Raw genomic sequence first — 17,597 nt, forward strand, 5'->3', positions numbered from 1 at the left:
TAAAATGCATTCTACTTCGCTATTCAATGCTTCTTTTCTAACATGGGAAAAGTTTGTTAAGCATGTATTCATCTCCTGGTGTTCGCATGTTCTGCGTGAAAATAGATGATGGCAGACAAACACTTCTAATTCATTTCTACCCTTGAATGTATGAGTGTTTTGTTCAGACAACATTTACATAGTAAATTGTTTATGTCAGGGACACTTGTGTGCAAATGGCACTTGTATATATGCTAAAATAGGGTGTATATGTATAAAGGAGATTTTTTTTCACCATCTTCACATATAATATCAAGAGGGTTGTGGACAAACTGAGGAATCCTTTCTTACTTTCCTTCCTCATCCAAACTTCCCAATTTTTAACAACCCACCAACCCTGTCTGAGGCATTTGCAGCCCACAGACACTAATAGGGAAGATAATTGTTTATCTTTGTCATCTAAGGATTTGTATGACAGGCTAATTCCATAGCTATGAAATTAATATTTGTTACACCATAAATTTATCACCCTAGAATTTCACTAGCCACATTATCTTTTCAAATGACCAAAACCTCATGGACACAGACAACAGTGCAGTGATTGCTGAGGGGGTAGTGGGAGGAAGTAGAAGAAGGTATAAGGAGGCTAAATTGTAATGGAAAAAATACAATAAAAATTAAAATATTAAAAATAACCAATGTGTAAAAAGGAAATTCAGTAGATTTGAATAGATATAAATTTTTGATACTCTTAAAAATTCTACATTTGATTATAACTATTTAAAATATGCTCTTTAAAAAAGTTCCCTTATAGCTTACAAATATTAAAATCACAAAATCATGAAGTTTGATGAGCTTTTTAAAAAATATCTGAAAACTGATACTTCCGGCCAAGATGGAGGCATAGGTAGACACACTGTGCCTCTTCACACAACCAAAAGAAGGACAATAACAATTTTAAAACAAAAACCAGCCAACACTGACAGAAAATCGAACTGTGTGGAAATCTGACAACTAAGGAGTTAAAGAAAACACATTCATCCAGACCTGTAGGAGGGGTGGAGATGGGCAGCTGGGCAAAGAAGATTCTTGGCAAGGCGGTAGCTGGCGGACCCAGCAAGGTTGTGGATTGTGGAACAGGGCACACAAGGCTACAGCTGGCCAGCAAGGCAGTGGCTGGTGGAGCCAGAGGTCCTACATTCACGCACAGATAAACAAAGGGGGAAACAAAGGGGAAGCAGGACCGACAGCACAACCCAGGGTCCCAGCACAGGGAAATAAAGCCTCAAACCACTGATTGAAAACACCTGTGGGGGTTGAGGCGGCAGTGGGAGAAACTCCCAGCCTCGCAGGAGAGTTCGTTGGGAAGATCCACAGTGTCCTAGAATGTGCACAAACCCACCCACATGGGAATCAGCACCAGAAGGGCCCAGTTTGCTTGTGGGAAGCCCGGGAAGTGACTGAAATCCAGCAGAGAGAGGAACAAGCACCATTGTTCCCTCTCGGACCTCTCCTTCACATACAGCATCACAAAACAGCTACATGGATTGCCCCACCCTGGTGAACACCCAAGGCTCGGTTCCTCACTACCTAACAGGCACGTCAAGAGAAAATAAATGGCCCAAATGAAAGAATAGATCAAAGCTCCAGAAAAAAATACAACTAAGCAACAAAGAGGTAGCCAATCTATCAGATGCACAGTTCAAAACACTGGTAATCAGGATGCTCACAGAATTGGTTGAATATGGTTGCAAATTACATGAAAAAATGAAGGCTATGCTAAATGAAATAAAGGAAAATGTTCAGGGAATCAATAGTGATGGGAAGGAAACTGGGACTCAGATCAACTTTGTGAAGCAGCAGGAAGAAATAAACATCCAATCAGAAAAGAATGAAGAAACAAGAACTCAAAAAAATGAGGAGAGGCTTAGGAACCTCCAGAACATCTTTAAATGTTCCAACATCCAAATTATATGGGTACCAGAAGAAGAAGAGGAAGAACAACAGGTGGAAAAGTTATTTGAACAAATAATAAAGGAGAGCTTCCCCAATCTGGCAAAGGAAATAGACTTCCAGGAAGTCCAGGAAACTCAGAGAGCCCAAGGAGGAACACACCAAGGCACATCATAATTACATTACCCAAGATTAAAATTAAGGAGAGAATCCTAGAAGCAGCAAGAGAAAAGGAGGCAGTTACCTACAAAGGAGTTCCCATCAAACTGTCAGCTGATTTCTCAAAAGAAACCTTACAGGCAAGAAGGGGCTGGAAAGAAGTATTCCAAGTCATGAAAGGCAAGGACCTACATCCAAGATTGCTCTATCTAGCAAAACTTTCATTTAGAATGGAAGTGCCTCTCAGATAAGGTCAAGTTAAAGGAGTTCATCATCACCAAGCCCTTATTATATGAAATGATAAAGGGATTTATCTAAGAAAAAGAAGATAAAAAATATGTACAGTAAAATGACAGCAAACTCACAATTATTAGCAACCACACCTAAAACAGAAACAAAAACAAACTAAGCAAATAACTAGAACAGGAGCAGAACCACAGAAATGGAGATCACATGGAGTGCTATCAACAAGGGAGTGGAAGGGGAAGATGGGGAAAAGGTACAGAGAATAAATAGTACAGATGGTAGGTAGAAAATAGACAGGGGGAGGGTAAGACTAGTATGAGAAAAATAGAAGTCAAACAGCTTATGACACATGGACATGAACTAAAGGGGGCAATGTGGGTGGGATGGGGTATGCAGGGTGGAGGGAAGTGAAGGGGGGGAAATGGGACAACTGTAATAGCATAATTAATAAAATACATTTTTTAAAAAAACATCTGAAAAGTACTCTTTGAATCCTACTTTTCCCCCAAGCCCCTTGCTTGGCATTAATATGGCTGCTGAATGCTTCGTTTACATGCATTTTTCATCCAGCTGTCATTAGAAATCATTCAGAGCACCAGGTAGGTGTGATGAGGTTGGTCCAGAGAACTGATGAATGAGGCTGCAGATATACAACACAATTTAATGAGGCTAAAATGTTTGAGAGTTAGGACAAAATGTTTGGGCTCTGTTTTGAAATCTATTACTCTTGGGAATGAATCGACCTAATTATAGATAGATAGAGTTTTAAAACCGAAATCATGTTAATCTCCTCACACAGCTGTTTCAAATTAAAATGAATTTACTTTCTAATCTTTACCTGCCCCAGTGCCGTTCCTTAGGGCTCACCCATGTGTGCGAGACGTCCTTAAAAATGGTGCCAAAAGTTAAACGAACTCTATCTTAGAGTCCAAACAAATGAATAAAGAAAAGTAAAACCAGACACAGAGTTGAAAGATAATTTCCAGGCCCCGCAGAATTAAAGATAGTGGCTTTTCTGCAGAATAGCAAAGGGATTGGTTGACATTGCACACTTGAGCATGTCTAGCCAGCTAGAAAACAGCTTTCGGATTCTTAGCTTAATTCTCTAAATTAATTTTTAAAAAGACATTAAAATGAATAAAATGAACATTTCAGAATAACTAAAAAATGAATGAGAACAAATTGGGAAAAAGTATATGCTAGAGGGGGAATCATTTTCAAAACAAAGACAGCATAGCTATAAAGTTATAATCATCTGACAATAGACACATTATTTTTTAAATTCTTTAAAAAGTTATTGGCAAAGTCTTTCCTATTTTACTGTCAAATCCAAAGGAGAGAGATATAGCCTACAAAACTGTAAGTCAAGTCACAAATGGCTGACTCTGTGTATGTGTTTTATATAGTAACAGTGAAGATTGTCAGTTAATTTTTCAACAGATGGCAGAGAAAATTATTCATGGAGGATAATTCATTGCCTTCTCTACTGTCTCTGGCTTCTTCATCAGGCAAGAAGAAAGCCTTTGGAATGAATGCTCAAACATATGATAATGAAGGGCATTCAGATTATAAAATTATTTAATACTACTTAACAAATGCACTGCTTCTAAAAAGTTTTATTTCAGATATTTTGGCACTTTCAACAGTTTCCAAAATACTCTTAGCTTTAGAATAGGAACAATGCCTTATGGGTAAAAGTCAAATATATTATTTATTCTAGAGTTACTATATAGCTGAAAAAATAATTACACTGTAACATTGGCCCTGTCGGTAGATCACCAAAAGCAGGTTTTGTGCATGTGTGTGCACATATGTAGTCCTTTTGACAGATTTATTTACATTTATCTTTTGATCAAATTAATGTTGACAATTACTTGAACTAAGGAACTTCTTATGAGATATATTTTCTTTAGGTTTGAGTGATATTACTTGCATGCATTTTATATTCTTTAATATCTAAAACAAATCCACTCAAAATAAGGTAATATATTAAGCACAAAGTATATAATATGGCATAAATCTCTGAGTGAAGAAAACGCACTTAGAGTGACTTCTAGGTAGAATGGTGGCACCTAGAATTGGGATTGCCCATGGTTTGTGTGAAAACATTACACCTTGGGAAACACTCAGTTCTGCTTTTTCAGTAGCTGCCTTCTCCTCAGATTAAGAACTCTGCTCACAGCACAGCTCTGCAGAAGTGTCTTCCCCACTCAAGCTTTTGGGTGCAGCGCCCTCTCCCCACAAGTCCCCTTTATCATTCTCTGTGTCTGCACCTTTTTGCTTTTTGTTACCTTTCTCCAAGATTACCATCTCAAAAATCATTTTACTTAGGTGTTTATTTACTCTTTAATTTGAACTTCTTCCTATTATTATAAGCTCCATGAAGGTAGGGTTTGTGTTACTTTGTAAACCACCGTTCAACCCATAGAGGCTAGCAGAGTGCTTGATAATACAATATTTGCTAAATATTTACTGATATATCAAACATATCAGTAAATATGCAATAAATAGGCACCTGAGTTAAACTATTAGAAATTCATAAATGCCAGGGAAAACTCAATAGCTTTGATCTTTTTTAAATTAGGAAATTATTTGAAACAATATTTTTGTCTTATAATTGGAATGTGGAGTAAAATTGATGTTCCATTCTAACACATCATCTTATAAGTAGAGAGAGTTTAAGTTTATATAAAATGATTGTATCAGTAGCACTTTTCATTTACCCTAATCAGTCCAACACATAGTTTTTCATGAGGATTTTCATTATTAGTATCAGTGAAGTATTTGGCATTATGAAGGTAACATCTGAAATAAATCATTATATTGCTTATTTTCTGACATCTCAGCTGATAATCATCTTTGCAGAGCTACGAATTGCTTAGAAACGCAGTGTGCCCATAGCTTATTCTTTCTTTATTAAGTACTATACATGAAGGCCCAGGGGAGCACAAGTCAAAATTTTTTCTTACAACCTAGTACTGTGTGCTCACTTCGGCAGCACATATACTAAGATTAGAGCGATACAGAGAAGATTATCATAGCCCCTGTGCAAACTAATAATGTGACAGTGATTCATTATAATTGTATTAATACATTAAAAATATCAACATAATCCTAAGACATATATCGAAGTTATGCACCCACATATACGGCGTGTGAGAACAGTATGAGCTTGTTTGTTTTGAAGATTATGTGCTTATAATCTAAATGACTATTGTATTTTGCTTTCCTTTTTAAAGTTGTTTTTTATTGTTACTTTAACAGATCCAACAAACAGTTAAATTCTTTCTTCCGTCAGACTCTTGGACATTCCAAATACACATATTGCCTATGGACAAATGACAATATTAGATCCTTTTCTCTAGAGCTTATTGCTAAATGTAATAAAGTGAGCCAAATTTGTTTCTCCAAAAAGGTATTATTTTGAGTTAAGTTCTTTTTGAGACATGAAAGACTGGTGACCCACTGATGGAAAATGTTACCTCACTGAATTCTGGTAGTCTGACAATAGAAGACATTGGAATCTTCATTGTCATCGCTGCCATAATTGTCATAATCATCATCTTCATTATCATCGTTAATATTTATAAAGCTTATAACTTTCCATATAATATAAATGTTTTACATATTTCATTTTGCACTGGATTAATCATGATAAAATTATTTTTATAATAACCACCCTCATCCCCATTGTGGAAATAAGAAAACCAAAATTTGAGAAGTTAAGTAATTTGTTGAAAGTCAGAACTACCAAGTGACAATCAAGAATTTAAATGATCTACAGTCCAGATTCCATAACCTTTTATGGAATGTGCTAGGCTATCTTTCTCTTCTCCGGGGCAGCCCTGTGGTGATGCCAGTCATTCACCCACCCAGCAGCCTTCCTTCTGGCTGGACAACAGGGTTTTACCACTAGGGGACATGAGCCTCACAGCCTCAAAAGGCTATGATGGATTAGACTAAGCCGTCAAAACTTGGCAGGCTGCAAGTACCTTTCAGATCATTGGGCTTCATAAAATAAGTTAAGTGTGGAAGATGAATTTGGACACATTTATTTATTGCATAATACTATAAAACTAGAGATGGGGTACTCAATGCTCTGGATTTGGTATCTTTGTGAGTTATGGAAACCACTGTAGAATTTTCTCCTAAAATATTCAGTTCAGTCTTGTATTTTTATAGGCTTAATGCCAAAAGTTTTAGTACACATAGTAAATTAATAAAAACCCATTTCTGACATCATTTTTCTAACATGTTTCGATAGCTGAAGTTTTTATTTTAGTTTTATTGGCTTGCTTTCTTCATAGTCTCATTTCCATTATTCCTTGGAGACTTGCCTATTGTAAATTAAACTTGAACTCTGGGTAACTGATAATTGTTGAGGTGACAGTTTCCAGTAACTATGTTCTGCTGGGAAACAAGAAATTCCTACAGCTTTCTAAAATAGGTTGACCCTGTGGCTTTGGAAAAATCTTAATTGGCAACAACTATTTTGGTCTTCAACAAACAAAACAAAATAAAAAACAGATTAGCAAAAGTCCAGAACTGTAGGATAAAGTTATAAATCATCGGTATATTATAGGAAACAAATAAGTAATATATTTTAAATGACAAAATTTGTTGTTAATTAGAAGTTTTCTCTGATCAAGTAGACCAGACTTGATGTATCAGCTTTATATTATTGGAATTATAATTTCTCTGTTCAGAGAAAAATTGTTTTTGAAACAATTAAAGGCCAAATTATGAAAGTTTAAGGCTAATAAGGACAGATTTTTCATTGTTTTATGTTTGATTTTATTAAATATGCTCTCAAATTACTATTGCTTTTATGAATATGCTTATATAACTAAGCATGAGTCAAGAATTTTGAGAACTTGTTTTATTCTCCAGGAATAACGCAGTACATAAATGATATGTGTATTAGGTAGACTGCAAAAGTTTAACTGCATTGAGCAAGTCTGAATAACATTTTAAAAAGTAAGAATTTACCATGATATAATTAAACTGCCAAAATTACAAAACGCAATACAACTACGAACCCAGTTGTGGCTCTGCTCATTATAATGAACTGAGTTACTTGTCAGATGACATGACGTATGTGTTAAATCCCTTTGTGGAGAAGTCGAGACCACTCATTTGTCTATGGGCTTTTTTTCATTTAACAATTATTTCTTTCCGTTTATGTATAAGGTATTACATTAGATACAATAGATAAAATAGTGCAATCTTGGGACTGTTTTAACCTAATTCAATGTCTATTCAACACTACTTTCCCATATTATTTCTGTTAAAGATCTGGGTTCCAACATTATGCAAAATATTTTTCAGAGCCATCTATGACTGTACATGTCTCATATGTGAACCTCATGGACATGAACATTTTGAAACATGAGCCTATCTGAAGTCACACATATTAGCCATGGTTGGGTGGTTCTGTTGGTTGGAGTGTCATCCTGTATGTCAAAAAGGAAGTTCAGTTTCCCGTCAGGGTACATACCTAGGTTGTGGGTTCAGTCCTGCATCAGGGCCTGTACAGGAGGCAACTGATCAAAGTTTCTTTCTTACATCCATGTTTCTCTCTGTCTTTCTGTCTGTCTGTCTCTCTCCCTTCCTCTCTCTCAAAAATCAAATATATGCTCAGGTGAAGATTAAAACAAATTCACACAGATTAGTTGAGGAACATTTTTCAAATTTTCTAGGTTCATTTAACTTAGAGCAGAAAGTTTCCCATGTGCATTTGTCATGTGAATCTAATGTTGTGATTATAAATGTACCATAAGACATAAGTAAAGGAATCTTTTCTCCACCAAAGTTGACTTTGTCTTGATGTAGTTGGTTTGAAGTAATTTGTTTGATATGTAAGATGAAATACATAACTTGTGCGAGTGTACTGAACTCTATTGAGTTATTTTGATGTCATTTTATTTGTTTTTATGTGAGACCATCAGATATACTACTAAGAAAAGAGCTCGAAAAATACACATTTTTATGAATGTAATTTAACTTGATTTTTAAATTGTGCATATTTCAAGAAATCACTTTATTTTTTCTTTACCCAATATTATAGCTAAACAGGAACTGTAAGGTTAAAGAAGTGGAAAACATCAGAAGCTGGGGATAGCAATCTTCTCTGTGGATTTGAGCATCTGGAACTTTAGAGTTAGTACGTTATTCCACAGGGTGGCAGTAATACAATATATAATAGAAGGAATACCATCCAGAAGTCCAAGTGGAAAGTTAGTGCGTAAAAAAGCATCTTTTAAATGTCACTGATTCATGTAGATGCAGCTATAAAATGTATATTGCACATGTTTATGAAATCAATGAAATTTTAATTCTTATTTTATAATTATCTGGTGTGTGTAAAGAAAACCAAAATAAACACTGTTATGACAACTGGGATGGAAGCAATTTTTGTATTGATTTTTTAAAAAGATTTTATTTATTTATTTTTAGAGGGAAGGGGGAGAGAGAGAGAGAGACAGAGAGAGAGAGAGAAAGAGATAGAGAGAGAGAGAAACATCAATGTGTGGTTGCTGGGGACCGTGGCCTGCAACCCAAGCATGTGCCCTGACTGGGAATCAAACCTGCAATGCTTTGGTTCGCAGCCCATGCTCAATCCACTGAGCTACACCAGCCAGGGCTTTTATATTGATTTTTACATTGTCATATAAGGAATGTAAATTTTTGAGTGATTCTTAGTAAACTCTTTCTTAACCAAATATATATTTTTAAATCATTTCAGAAAACTCTAGGGTAATCTAAAATCATTAAATATATACATGCATTTGTTTGGTGTGTATATGTGTGCGTGTGTGTATCCACCAAGAGAAAACTAAGAATCTAAGATATACTAGAAAGACTCTATAATATCATAAGCATAAGGCAGTTGCAGAAATTATAAAATGTTTACACTCCTAATTATTGAGATTTTAGTAGCCATTCGGAGTTCGGAAAATTTCAGAAAAAAAAGTGTCTTTAAACATGTTGATAGTAATTATAATTGAAAAATAAAAAAGTATGTTTTAATAAAGACAAAATTTTTAAAAATAAAAATGTTGACAGTAAGGCAGTTATAAATTGAGAAAAGGGTACATATTTTGCATCTGTTATGTGAGAATGATTCAATCAGTTAATGTAACTTATGTTCAAATAGCCAAGGACTTATGTGAAAAATGAATAATGATTGAGGGAAAAAGTGACTGTGTTTTTAAATTTTATGAAATTATAATTGGGACAGATTGTACATTTCCACGCCCAGCCCTGATCCTGAGTTCCTTAATTTGAACTTCTAAGAGCTCCACTGAGGGCCCATTGGGGTTAGGTAAAACTTCTGTAGTAAAGCACATCACAAGCTTTTCTTTTTTAAAAAACTGGTACTTTTTTTGACTGATTTAAGCACTTAGTTGGACTACCTGATGAATAACATCCATCAAGACAATGACATGGTGTATCTAAGTGTAGCCTCCATGTTATTAGAAATGCTTGCATTTCAGAGACATATTAGCTGTATTTCTTTCTTTTTTAATGAAATCTTTATTGTATTTTTCCATTACCATTTATTTCTTTTTACTGAAAAGTATTTTATGCAAGATATTTCACTAGAACACTGTTGTGGGAACAGGAACAAGTAGAGAAATCAATGCGTTAAGTTGAAAATTGGAGACATGCTTTCCCATGTTAATTATGAAGGCAATCCCCAAGCGCTTTTTGGAGCATCTGGATTTTTTCCTGCCCTGAATTCATGTAACTATTGTTTAGGGTATGGCACTTAAATCGAATTATCACTAGGGTGGCTAACCTGTTTATAAAAGTATTTCCATTTAGGAGTAAGTTCAACTGTATAAGCAGTAACACTAAACACACACACACGCACACACACACACACATACACACATTTATATATATTGTGTTGCTTTACATATATTATATATAATATATATATTTGTGTTACATTATATATTTTTTATATATACAGCCTATAAAATGATTCAAATGAAGAATTTAAGAAAATCAAATTGTTACACTTTGAGAGGAGAGAGAGAGAGAGAGAGACTGTCACTAGTGACTAACTTCTGTTAACCTAGAACCAGTCATTTATTCTTGCAACTTGAGGTGGTTAAAACTCAGCTGTGACCATGAAATGGCTCTTCACATAACTACTAAAGTGAACCTTGACGACTTAAGGGTTGCTCACATAAAACTTTACAAGTGAAACAACAACATCCCCAATGTACGTTTTGGGACAGGGTTTGTTTTAATGTGATTTCTGTGTGACCAAGATGAGTGAAAGAATAGAGAACAGATGTGAAATCTCTTTTGAGATTTGTGCTCTGCAATCATGTGGAAAAGATGAAACAGATGAAACAATTAGAAAATGTCAATTCAAACAATCGACATGAAATAGGGAAAAGCTCTTAACATAATAGTTCAAACCAGCACATGAAATCATGGAAAAGTGATTTTCTCCATGTTTATCTTTAGAAAAAGCTAAAATGTGGAACTTAGAGTATTGGTTTTGGATTACTAAATTGGTAAAAATCAGTATGTGTTAAACAGCCACTATTAGATACTTGTTAACATCATTAAATTTATCTTCTATATTTTATAACATTATTTAAATTTAATGACTTCCAATAAATATTTAAGTTACTATAATTTAAGAACCATCTCAATTAAATTTTTAAATATTAGCATATTTTATAGCATGTTAGAAACTATTTTGATTTCCTTTAAATATCCTAGGAGCTTAAGGCAACTAAAAGTATAATGACCTCCTTTATGAACACATTTTTGTAACCACGTACCTTGAAATAGGGGAATTTTCTCTTGTGCAATATTAGATATATGGATAATATGTTTTAACCAGATAAAACAAGTGAACTTAGATTGGACCTGAAAGATACTGTTTCTCCTAATGATCCCTTCGTCATGTTCCTGCCATAGGATCAGGATGTAGTGCAGAGCACCTATGTACTACTTTAAACAGAGCAACTGAAGTCTATGGTGATATTTCTCCCTCTGGTGTTTTCCAGAATACTTTACTGATCTCAGTTTTGCTTGTTACATTAATCAACTGAAAAACATGCTTTTATTTATTCTTTACTTTAGTTCTTTTGTTGTGCAGTTCAGCTAACTAGTATTCAGACTAACAGATACCTGTCTTTCAATTCCCCAGGTACGAGTATTCACGTTTTCAGTCGGTCAACATAATTATGACAGAGGACCCATCCAGTGGATGGCGTGTGAAAACAAAGGTGACATCTTTCTTCTTGACCACATTTTATTAGAAATAAAGTAACTTGGTAGTTGTAGTTTCTACATACTATTTAAAATAATCTAAAGTTGTAGCTAATTTTTATACGAATAAGCTGCTGAGCATATTTTCTATAGGCAAAACACACAGCACAACAGACTTTGTCCCATTACATAAAAATTCAGACATGGGTCATATTATTGTAAATTCATAAAAGGGTAAGTGTTATTGAATGATGCTTAATGAGTCTTATCAAATATAACCTTACCTAAAAAACTAAGAATGAAAGAACATCTGAATTACATAAAACTTAGACATAAGAAAGTGTGACATGTACATTTTTTATCTGGTTAAATTATTGGTTTTAAAAATGTATTTTTATACATCCCTAGATATTAATATTTTGTTAGTAAGTCTATATTTCTTTGTACTCAGAAAAATGCAAGTTGCCTTTCGAAAAATAAACAGTGATCACATAGCAACAAAAATAACCTAAATTTATTCTGAAAGTTATATTAGCAAATATTTTATATAAACATAATTATCAGATACTCATGGTCATGTATGTTTAATAATTGATAAAAAAATTTAATGATACCACATTTTCTACTACTTTTTAGAAAAATAATATTTATTTTATACAATGTAAGATAATGTAGCAAAATTTCTAATAAACTGCACATTTATTATAAATATAATGTTATGAATATAATTCTTAAATGTTTTAATCACTTTTAAAATTTATCAGTGGCATTAATATTTTAGTGTTTGCACAATTAAAGTGCAAAATGCCTTTTTACAATGCAATAAATAATTGTGTGACCTCACATATTTTCATAAATATGTATATATATGTTTCAGGTTATTATTATGAAATTCCTTCCATTGGAGCAATAAGAATCAATACTCAGGTATGGCTTTTAAAAACTCGATTGTATTTTTTTAGTTATAAGATATTTTCTGCTCTATATATGTGCAACATGCAGAAAATAGGTGAAAATGAAAGCATGTTATTACATTTATGTATAATATTACATTTGTAACAGAATGGTGAGTAATATGGCAATGTATTGGTTCTTTTTTTTTTTAAGATTTTATTTTATTTATTTATTTATTTTTAGAGAGGGAAGGGAGGGAGAAAGAGAGAGAGAGAGAGAGAAACATCAGTGTGTGGTTGCTGGGGGTCATGGCCTGCAACCCAGGCATGTACCCTGACTGGGAATTGAACCTGCGACACTTTGGTTCGCAACCCGCACTCAATCCACTGAGCTAGGCCAGCCAGGGCACAATGTATTGGTTCTTATTTCAAAAAAGTTCCAAGTGTTTTCAGACATCCTTATAAATAAATATATTGTTCTTCTCAGATGTGAAAACATCATACAAAATAAATAAAATCAAAATTACTAATAATCTTATTTCACAAATTTGAACTTTATTTTATTGCAAATAATTTAAATGAGTTTTTCAGGTTGTAGGTACCACATAGAAAATTAAACAAATAAAGTCCTAATCAGAATTTATATATATCCTCAAACCCATGTAAATATTTACCCCTGTAAATATACTTACTTGTTTAAAATAAACTTATAACAAAGAGATGTTTTCTCTATAGCCATTTATTTGAAAACATGCCTGCTAAATAACTTTGTACGTTGAAACAATTAAGGTAATTAATATATGTTATTTTTAAGAGTTCTTAAATTACTGTTTAAATTATTACTCAATCTTGAACATAACTGAGAGTCTTTAAAATAGACTTAGTCAAAATTTAGTATAAATAACATGGAATTTGTGGAAACAAATACTGAATGCATCGAATGTTGAGATGAAACAGCAGCAGCTGCATTTGAGTCTGATGTCTAGATTTGGCACAGCATCACATTTATTTTGTGATATGTTTAAATGTAGTTTTGAATTTCAGCCAAACAAATCTGTGATATGAAAGCAAATACATGGCTGCTTTATTATTTCAGATTTGTACAATTCCGTCCAGTAAATCATAGAGCCTTAAAATAGTTTAGATTAACATAAAACAATTCACGAGGAACGTATTTTACTTATCATTGGCTTTATCACAGAAAGAGAATGTTTTGATTGTTACTAGGAAAAATTGGGGTAGATATATTGTAAAAATAATATAATTCAAATAATGTTGATTTAAAGCATGTAGATCTACCATTAAAGGAGTACCCAAAGTAAGAATTAAATGGTTACATACTTTCTGTCTTAATAATTTTAATTCCATATTTATTTTTAATTCTAGAAAATTTTTCTTCTGTGGAAATGATTTCTTTGACACAGCTTTACTAGTTTTCAATCATTTAACTTTTTTTAATACATAGGAATATTTGGATGTTCTGGGAAGACCAATGGTTTTAGCGGGAGACAAAGCCAAGCAAGTCCAGTGGACCAACGTGTACCTGGATGCCCTGGTAAGAGGTGGTTGTTCAACTAAACACTGCCATCATAAGAGTACACTGCTGACTTCTTTGTAGGTGACATTTCTCTTTTCTTCTTCATTAAATCTTTCTAAAAAAACTTCTATCAAACATTTTTTACTAGAATTTACATATAAAGCTATACTTTTGCATAGTAGAGAACTACAAAGTATTACATTATTTTCTAGTTGATCCATTGAGAATGTAAAATTTCTAACCTAGAATCTTGAATTAATGGGAACATCAATAACTTTTTGAATGTCTACATAAAAAAATTCTGCCCTGGCTGGTGTAGCTCAGTGGGTCAAGTCAGGGCCCGCAAACCAAAGCATTGCTGGTTCGATTCCAAGTCAGGACATAAGCCTGGGTTGTGGGCCTCTCCCACAGTAGTGGGCATGTGAGAGGCAACCACTCATTGATATTTCTCTCCCTCTCTTTTTCCTTCCTTTCCCCTCTCTCTAAAAATAAGTAAATAAAATCTTTTTAAAAATTCTGAAGGCCATGTGAATTAGTACCTATTACTACAGGTTTGCAACAAGAATTTCGAAGTATGTTTAAAGTAGACTTCATCTAGCAGAAGCATGTGTATCCTCCACTAATCAAGCCAGATTCAACACAACTCAGAAGTACATATACTTAGTTAAAAATTCTAGCTTATCTTGTCCTGACCAGTGTAGCTCAGTTGGTTGGGTGCCATCCTGCAAAGCAAAGGTTCACTGCTTTGTTCCCTGGAGGACGCACATTGCCTGGGTGGTGGGCCAGGTCCCCAGTAGGGGGCACACAAGAGGCAGCCACACTCCCTCTCCCCCAGTTCCTCTCTCTCTGAAAATAAAATCTTAAATAAATAAAAATAAATAAATAAATGAAAAGCTTTTAAAAAATATTTACCTTATCCTGACTTACGTAACAAGGCTAATCACCTCTTCATATAAAATCCCTTGCTTAGGTCAATCCCAGGTATTTATGAAATAGGCCATTGAAGTGATCAAATCTGGTGTGAAATAACAAAACATGCTAAGTTGTCTATTACACAATTAAAATTTCAAGCAGGTACTCCATTTTATTTTGCAGGACTGGTTCTCAAATGGGGGTGATTTTGCCCTTCACAGATCACTTGGAAATATCTAATATCTATTTAGATATTTAGATATCTAAATATCTAAATATCACTTGGAAATATTTCTAGCACAGTGACTGAAGTGGGGAGGGGCTGCTGCTAGCACCCAATGGATCGAGGCCGGGGATGCTGCTAAACATTCTAGGACGCACAAAAGACCTTCCCACCCCCATCACACATACACAGTGAAGAATCATCCAGTTCAAAATGTTAATAGGGCTAAAGCTGAGAAATCTTCTTTTAATGTGAATTTTACTTTACTTATGTGAAAGTTATAGATAGTAATTACCAGACTTTAGGTTTATTCACATGCTAAATGTTAATAAGATTTATTAATGATTTTGCTAATGTAATATATTAGAGGAATCAAAATACTAAGCTCTCAAAAGTACGTGCTGATTCAATAACCCATTTTCCTACTTGAAATTCAGTTATATGCTGATTCTACTTTTCTGAATGCAATGATGAACCCAAAGGGCAAAATGCAACCCACTTAAAATTACTTATCACTTGGTTCTTGTAAAATAAACATATACAGGAAGTTAGAAGAAAAATTGGCACTATTAGCAGCAGTCTTGCATGCTAAGACAGATAAAGCGAAGCTTGCTTACCTCAGGCCCTAGTTAAAATTACTTTCCAGTGTTCCCTCTTGACATCACATATTTATTTAAGGTCACATGGTCATCTAAAGCTATGGTCAAATTTTTCCCTTTCCCAAACCATCATAGTACAGAGAATGATAGGAGGAGCCAATCATTATGCCCTGCTGTATTTCCTGTAACCAGAAGTTCATTAACCAACATGTGTGCATTGTTGGTAAGGTTCTTACTGATAGCACAAATGTCAGCAAGAAGACATTTTATTTCTAAACATGTTGTTCTATAAGCTGAAAATGAATGTGAAAAAAATGCACAGAGCATTCTTTTTACTGACTTGAAAAGTGACCCATCTTATATTTCTAAGTATTTGTTTACAATCTCTGCACATAGCAGATTCTAATTGTATGTTGGTCAATATAACAGTTATATTAAGAAGGAAAAAACTAAAAATATTCCAATAAAAATGTAATAAAAAATAATGAGCAAGTGAAAAGAACTCAGGAAATTCAGAAGAAAAAAGCCATATATTTGGGAATGAGTAGGGTAAGATTTAAAAAATGGTGACATATTAGCTGATTTATGACCTCAGGTAAGGTTTCTATAATAGGAGGTGAGCAGTGAACCATGCGTGGGGTATAGTGTGAAAGTTATGGAAGTGCTGAGTGCATCAAGGGAATGATACCTCAGCTACTTTTGGAGATAATGGGAGATAAGGACAGAAATAAGACTGGGACAATATCAGGAGATAAAGTAAGTTTTTGAATAAAAAGAGGGGAAAAAGAGCTGGACTCTAGAAAATAAATATCAGATATATTCCAGAAGAGTAGAAGTCTTGTTTAATTTTTCTTTTTTATTCCCTAGACACTTGTGCAGTGCCAAGGAATAGAGATTAGTTTTTTTGTCTGCTTTATAAATAAGGAAGAAAATGAAAGTTGGACACTAGTGTATACATGAATTTATCTAATATATTAGTCTAGTGTCTCATTTTAGAACACATTATAATATTTATAAGCCCGCTAGGGTATTCTATATAAGTGCAAAGTAATCCAAAGAAAAATATTATATCTGTATCTATCTATATATATTATACTACACTAGTATGTATAAAACTATGTATATATATTATAACTCAAATAGAAATTTTGCCAAAAGGAATCTCTAATGAATTATCTTTTGGGTACTAGTTTTATGAATGATCTGTAACCTTGATTTTATTGAGGTGAAATATTTTCATTGTGAATATTAATTTGCATATTTAATTAAGGATGTTTTCATTTTGAAATATTCTTGTTTAGGTCTAGAGAACTAATGTGTGTATCATTGTGCACCCAAGTACATGCAGTTTTCTTAATTTTATTCTTCCCCCCAAATTTGCTGTCTTGTTCTGCTAAAAGCCTCTCTATGATTGTCCTTCCTCACCTGATTCAGTTTCCATTGTTTTGGCCCTTCCCACATGCACAATCTTAAACCACAGCCTAAGGCATTTTCTCTGTGAGCCCATGCTGTTACTGGAATGAGAACAGGGGTCATGAGATTTGTATGTAGCGTTACTATTCACATGAACATTCATTAATATTTTCCACTAACATCATCAACAATTTAAAAATTATTTACATAGTGACTTTGTTCAAAATGGTGTTTGACATGAAATAGTGGTGATATATATATTGGGTTGGTCAAAAAGTCTTTTTAGTTTTTTCTGTAAAATAAAAGATACATTTTTCATTTTCACCAATAACTTTGATTTAGATATTTGGAGTATGTCGGCCCTCTCTCATGTGGTATTACATTGATTGTTTTCAATTAATGTCTTGATTTGACCACTACAGCTGCAACTGGTCTACCTGACT

General features: G+C 33.8%; 1 protein-coding gene and 1 pseudogene across 13 annotated transcripts in view; both read left to right on the forward strand.

Annotated features, from left to right (window-relative positions):
- CACNA2D1 (calcium voltage-gated channel auxiliary subunit alpha2delta 1) overlaps nt 1-17,597 on the forward strand; it is a 453,733-nt gene that overhangs the window by 366,353 nt on the left and 69,783 nt on the right. For all 13 annotated transcript variants that reach the window (XR_004899638.1, XM_036010681.1, XM_028525346.2 and 10 more), the window contains exons 13-15: nt 11,516-11,594; nt 12,455-12,504; nt 13,936-14,025. Coding sequence is in view for 12 of the 13 variants with exons in the window: in XM_036010681.1 (XP_035866574.1) it covers nt 11,516-11,594; nt 12,455-12,504; nt 13,936-14,025 (219 nt within the window). In the remaining variant the exon portion in view is untranslated. The remainder of the gene's footprint in view (nt 1-11,515; nt 11,595-12,454; nt 12,505-13,935; nt 14,026-17,597) is intronic.
- LOC114508241 lies at nt 5,320-5,420 on the forward strand (annotated as a pseudogene).

Source organism: Phyllostomus discolor, chromosome 10, assembly GCF_004126475.2.
Source record: "Phyllostomus discolor isolate MPI-MPIP mPhyDis1 chromosome 10, mPhyDis1.pri.v3, whole genome shotgun sequence".
NCBI lineage: Eukaryota > Metazoa > Chordata > Mammalia > Chiroptera > Phyllostomidae > Phyllostomus > Phyllostomus discolor.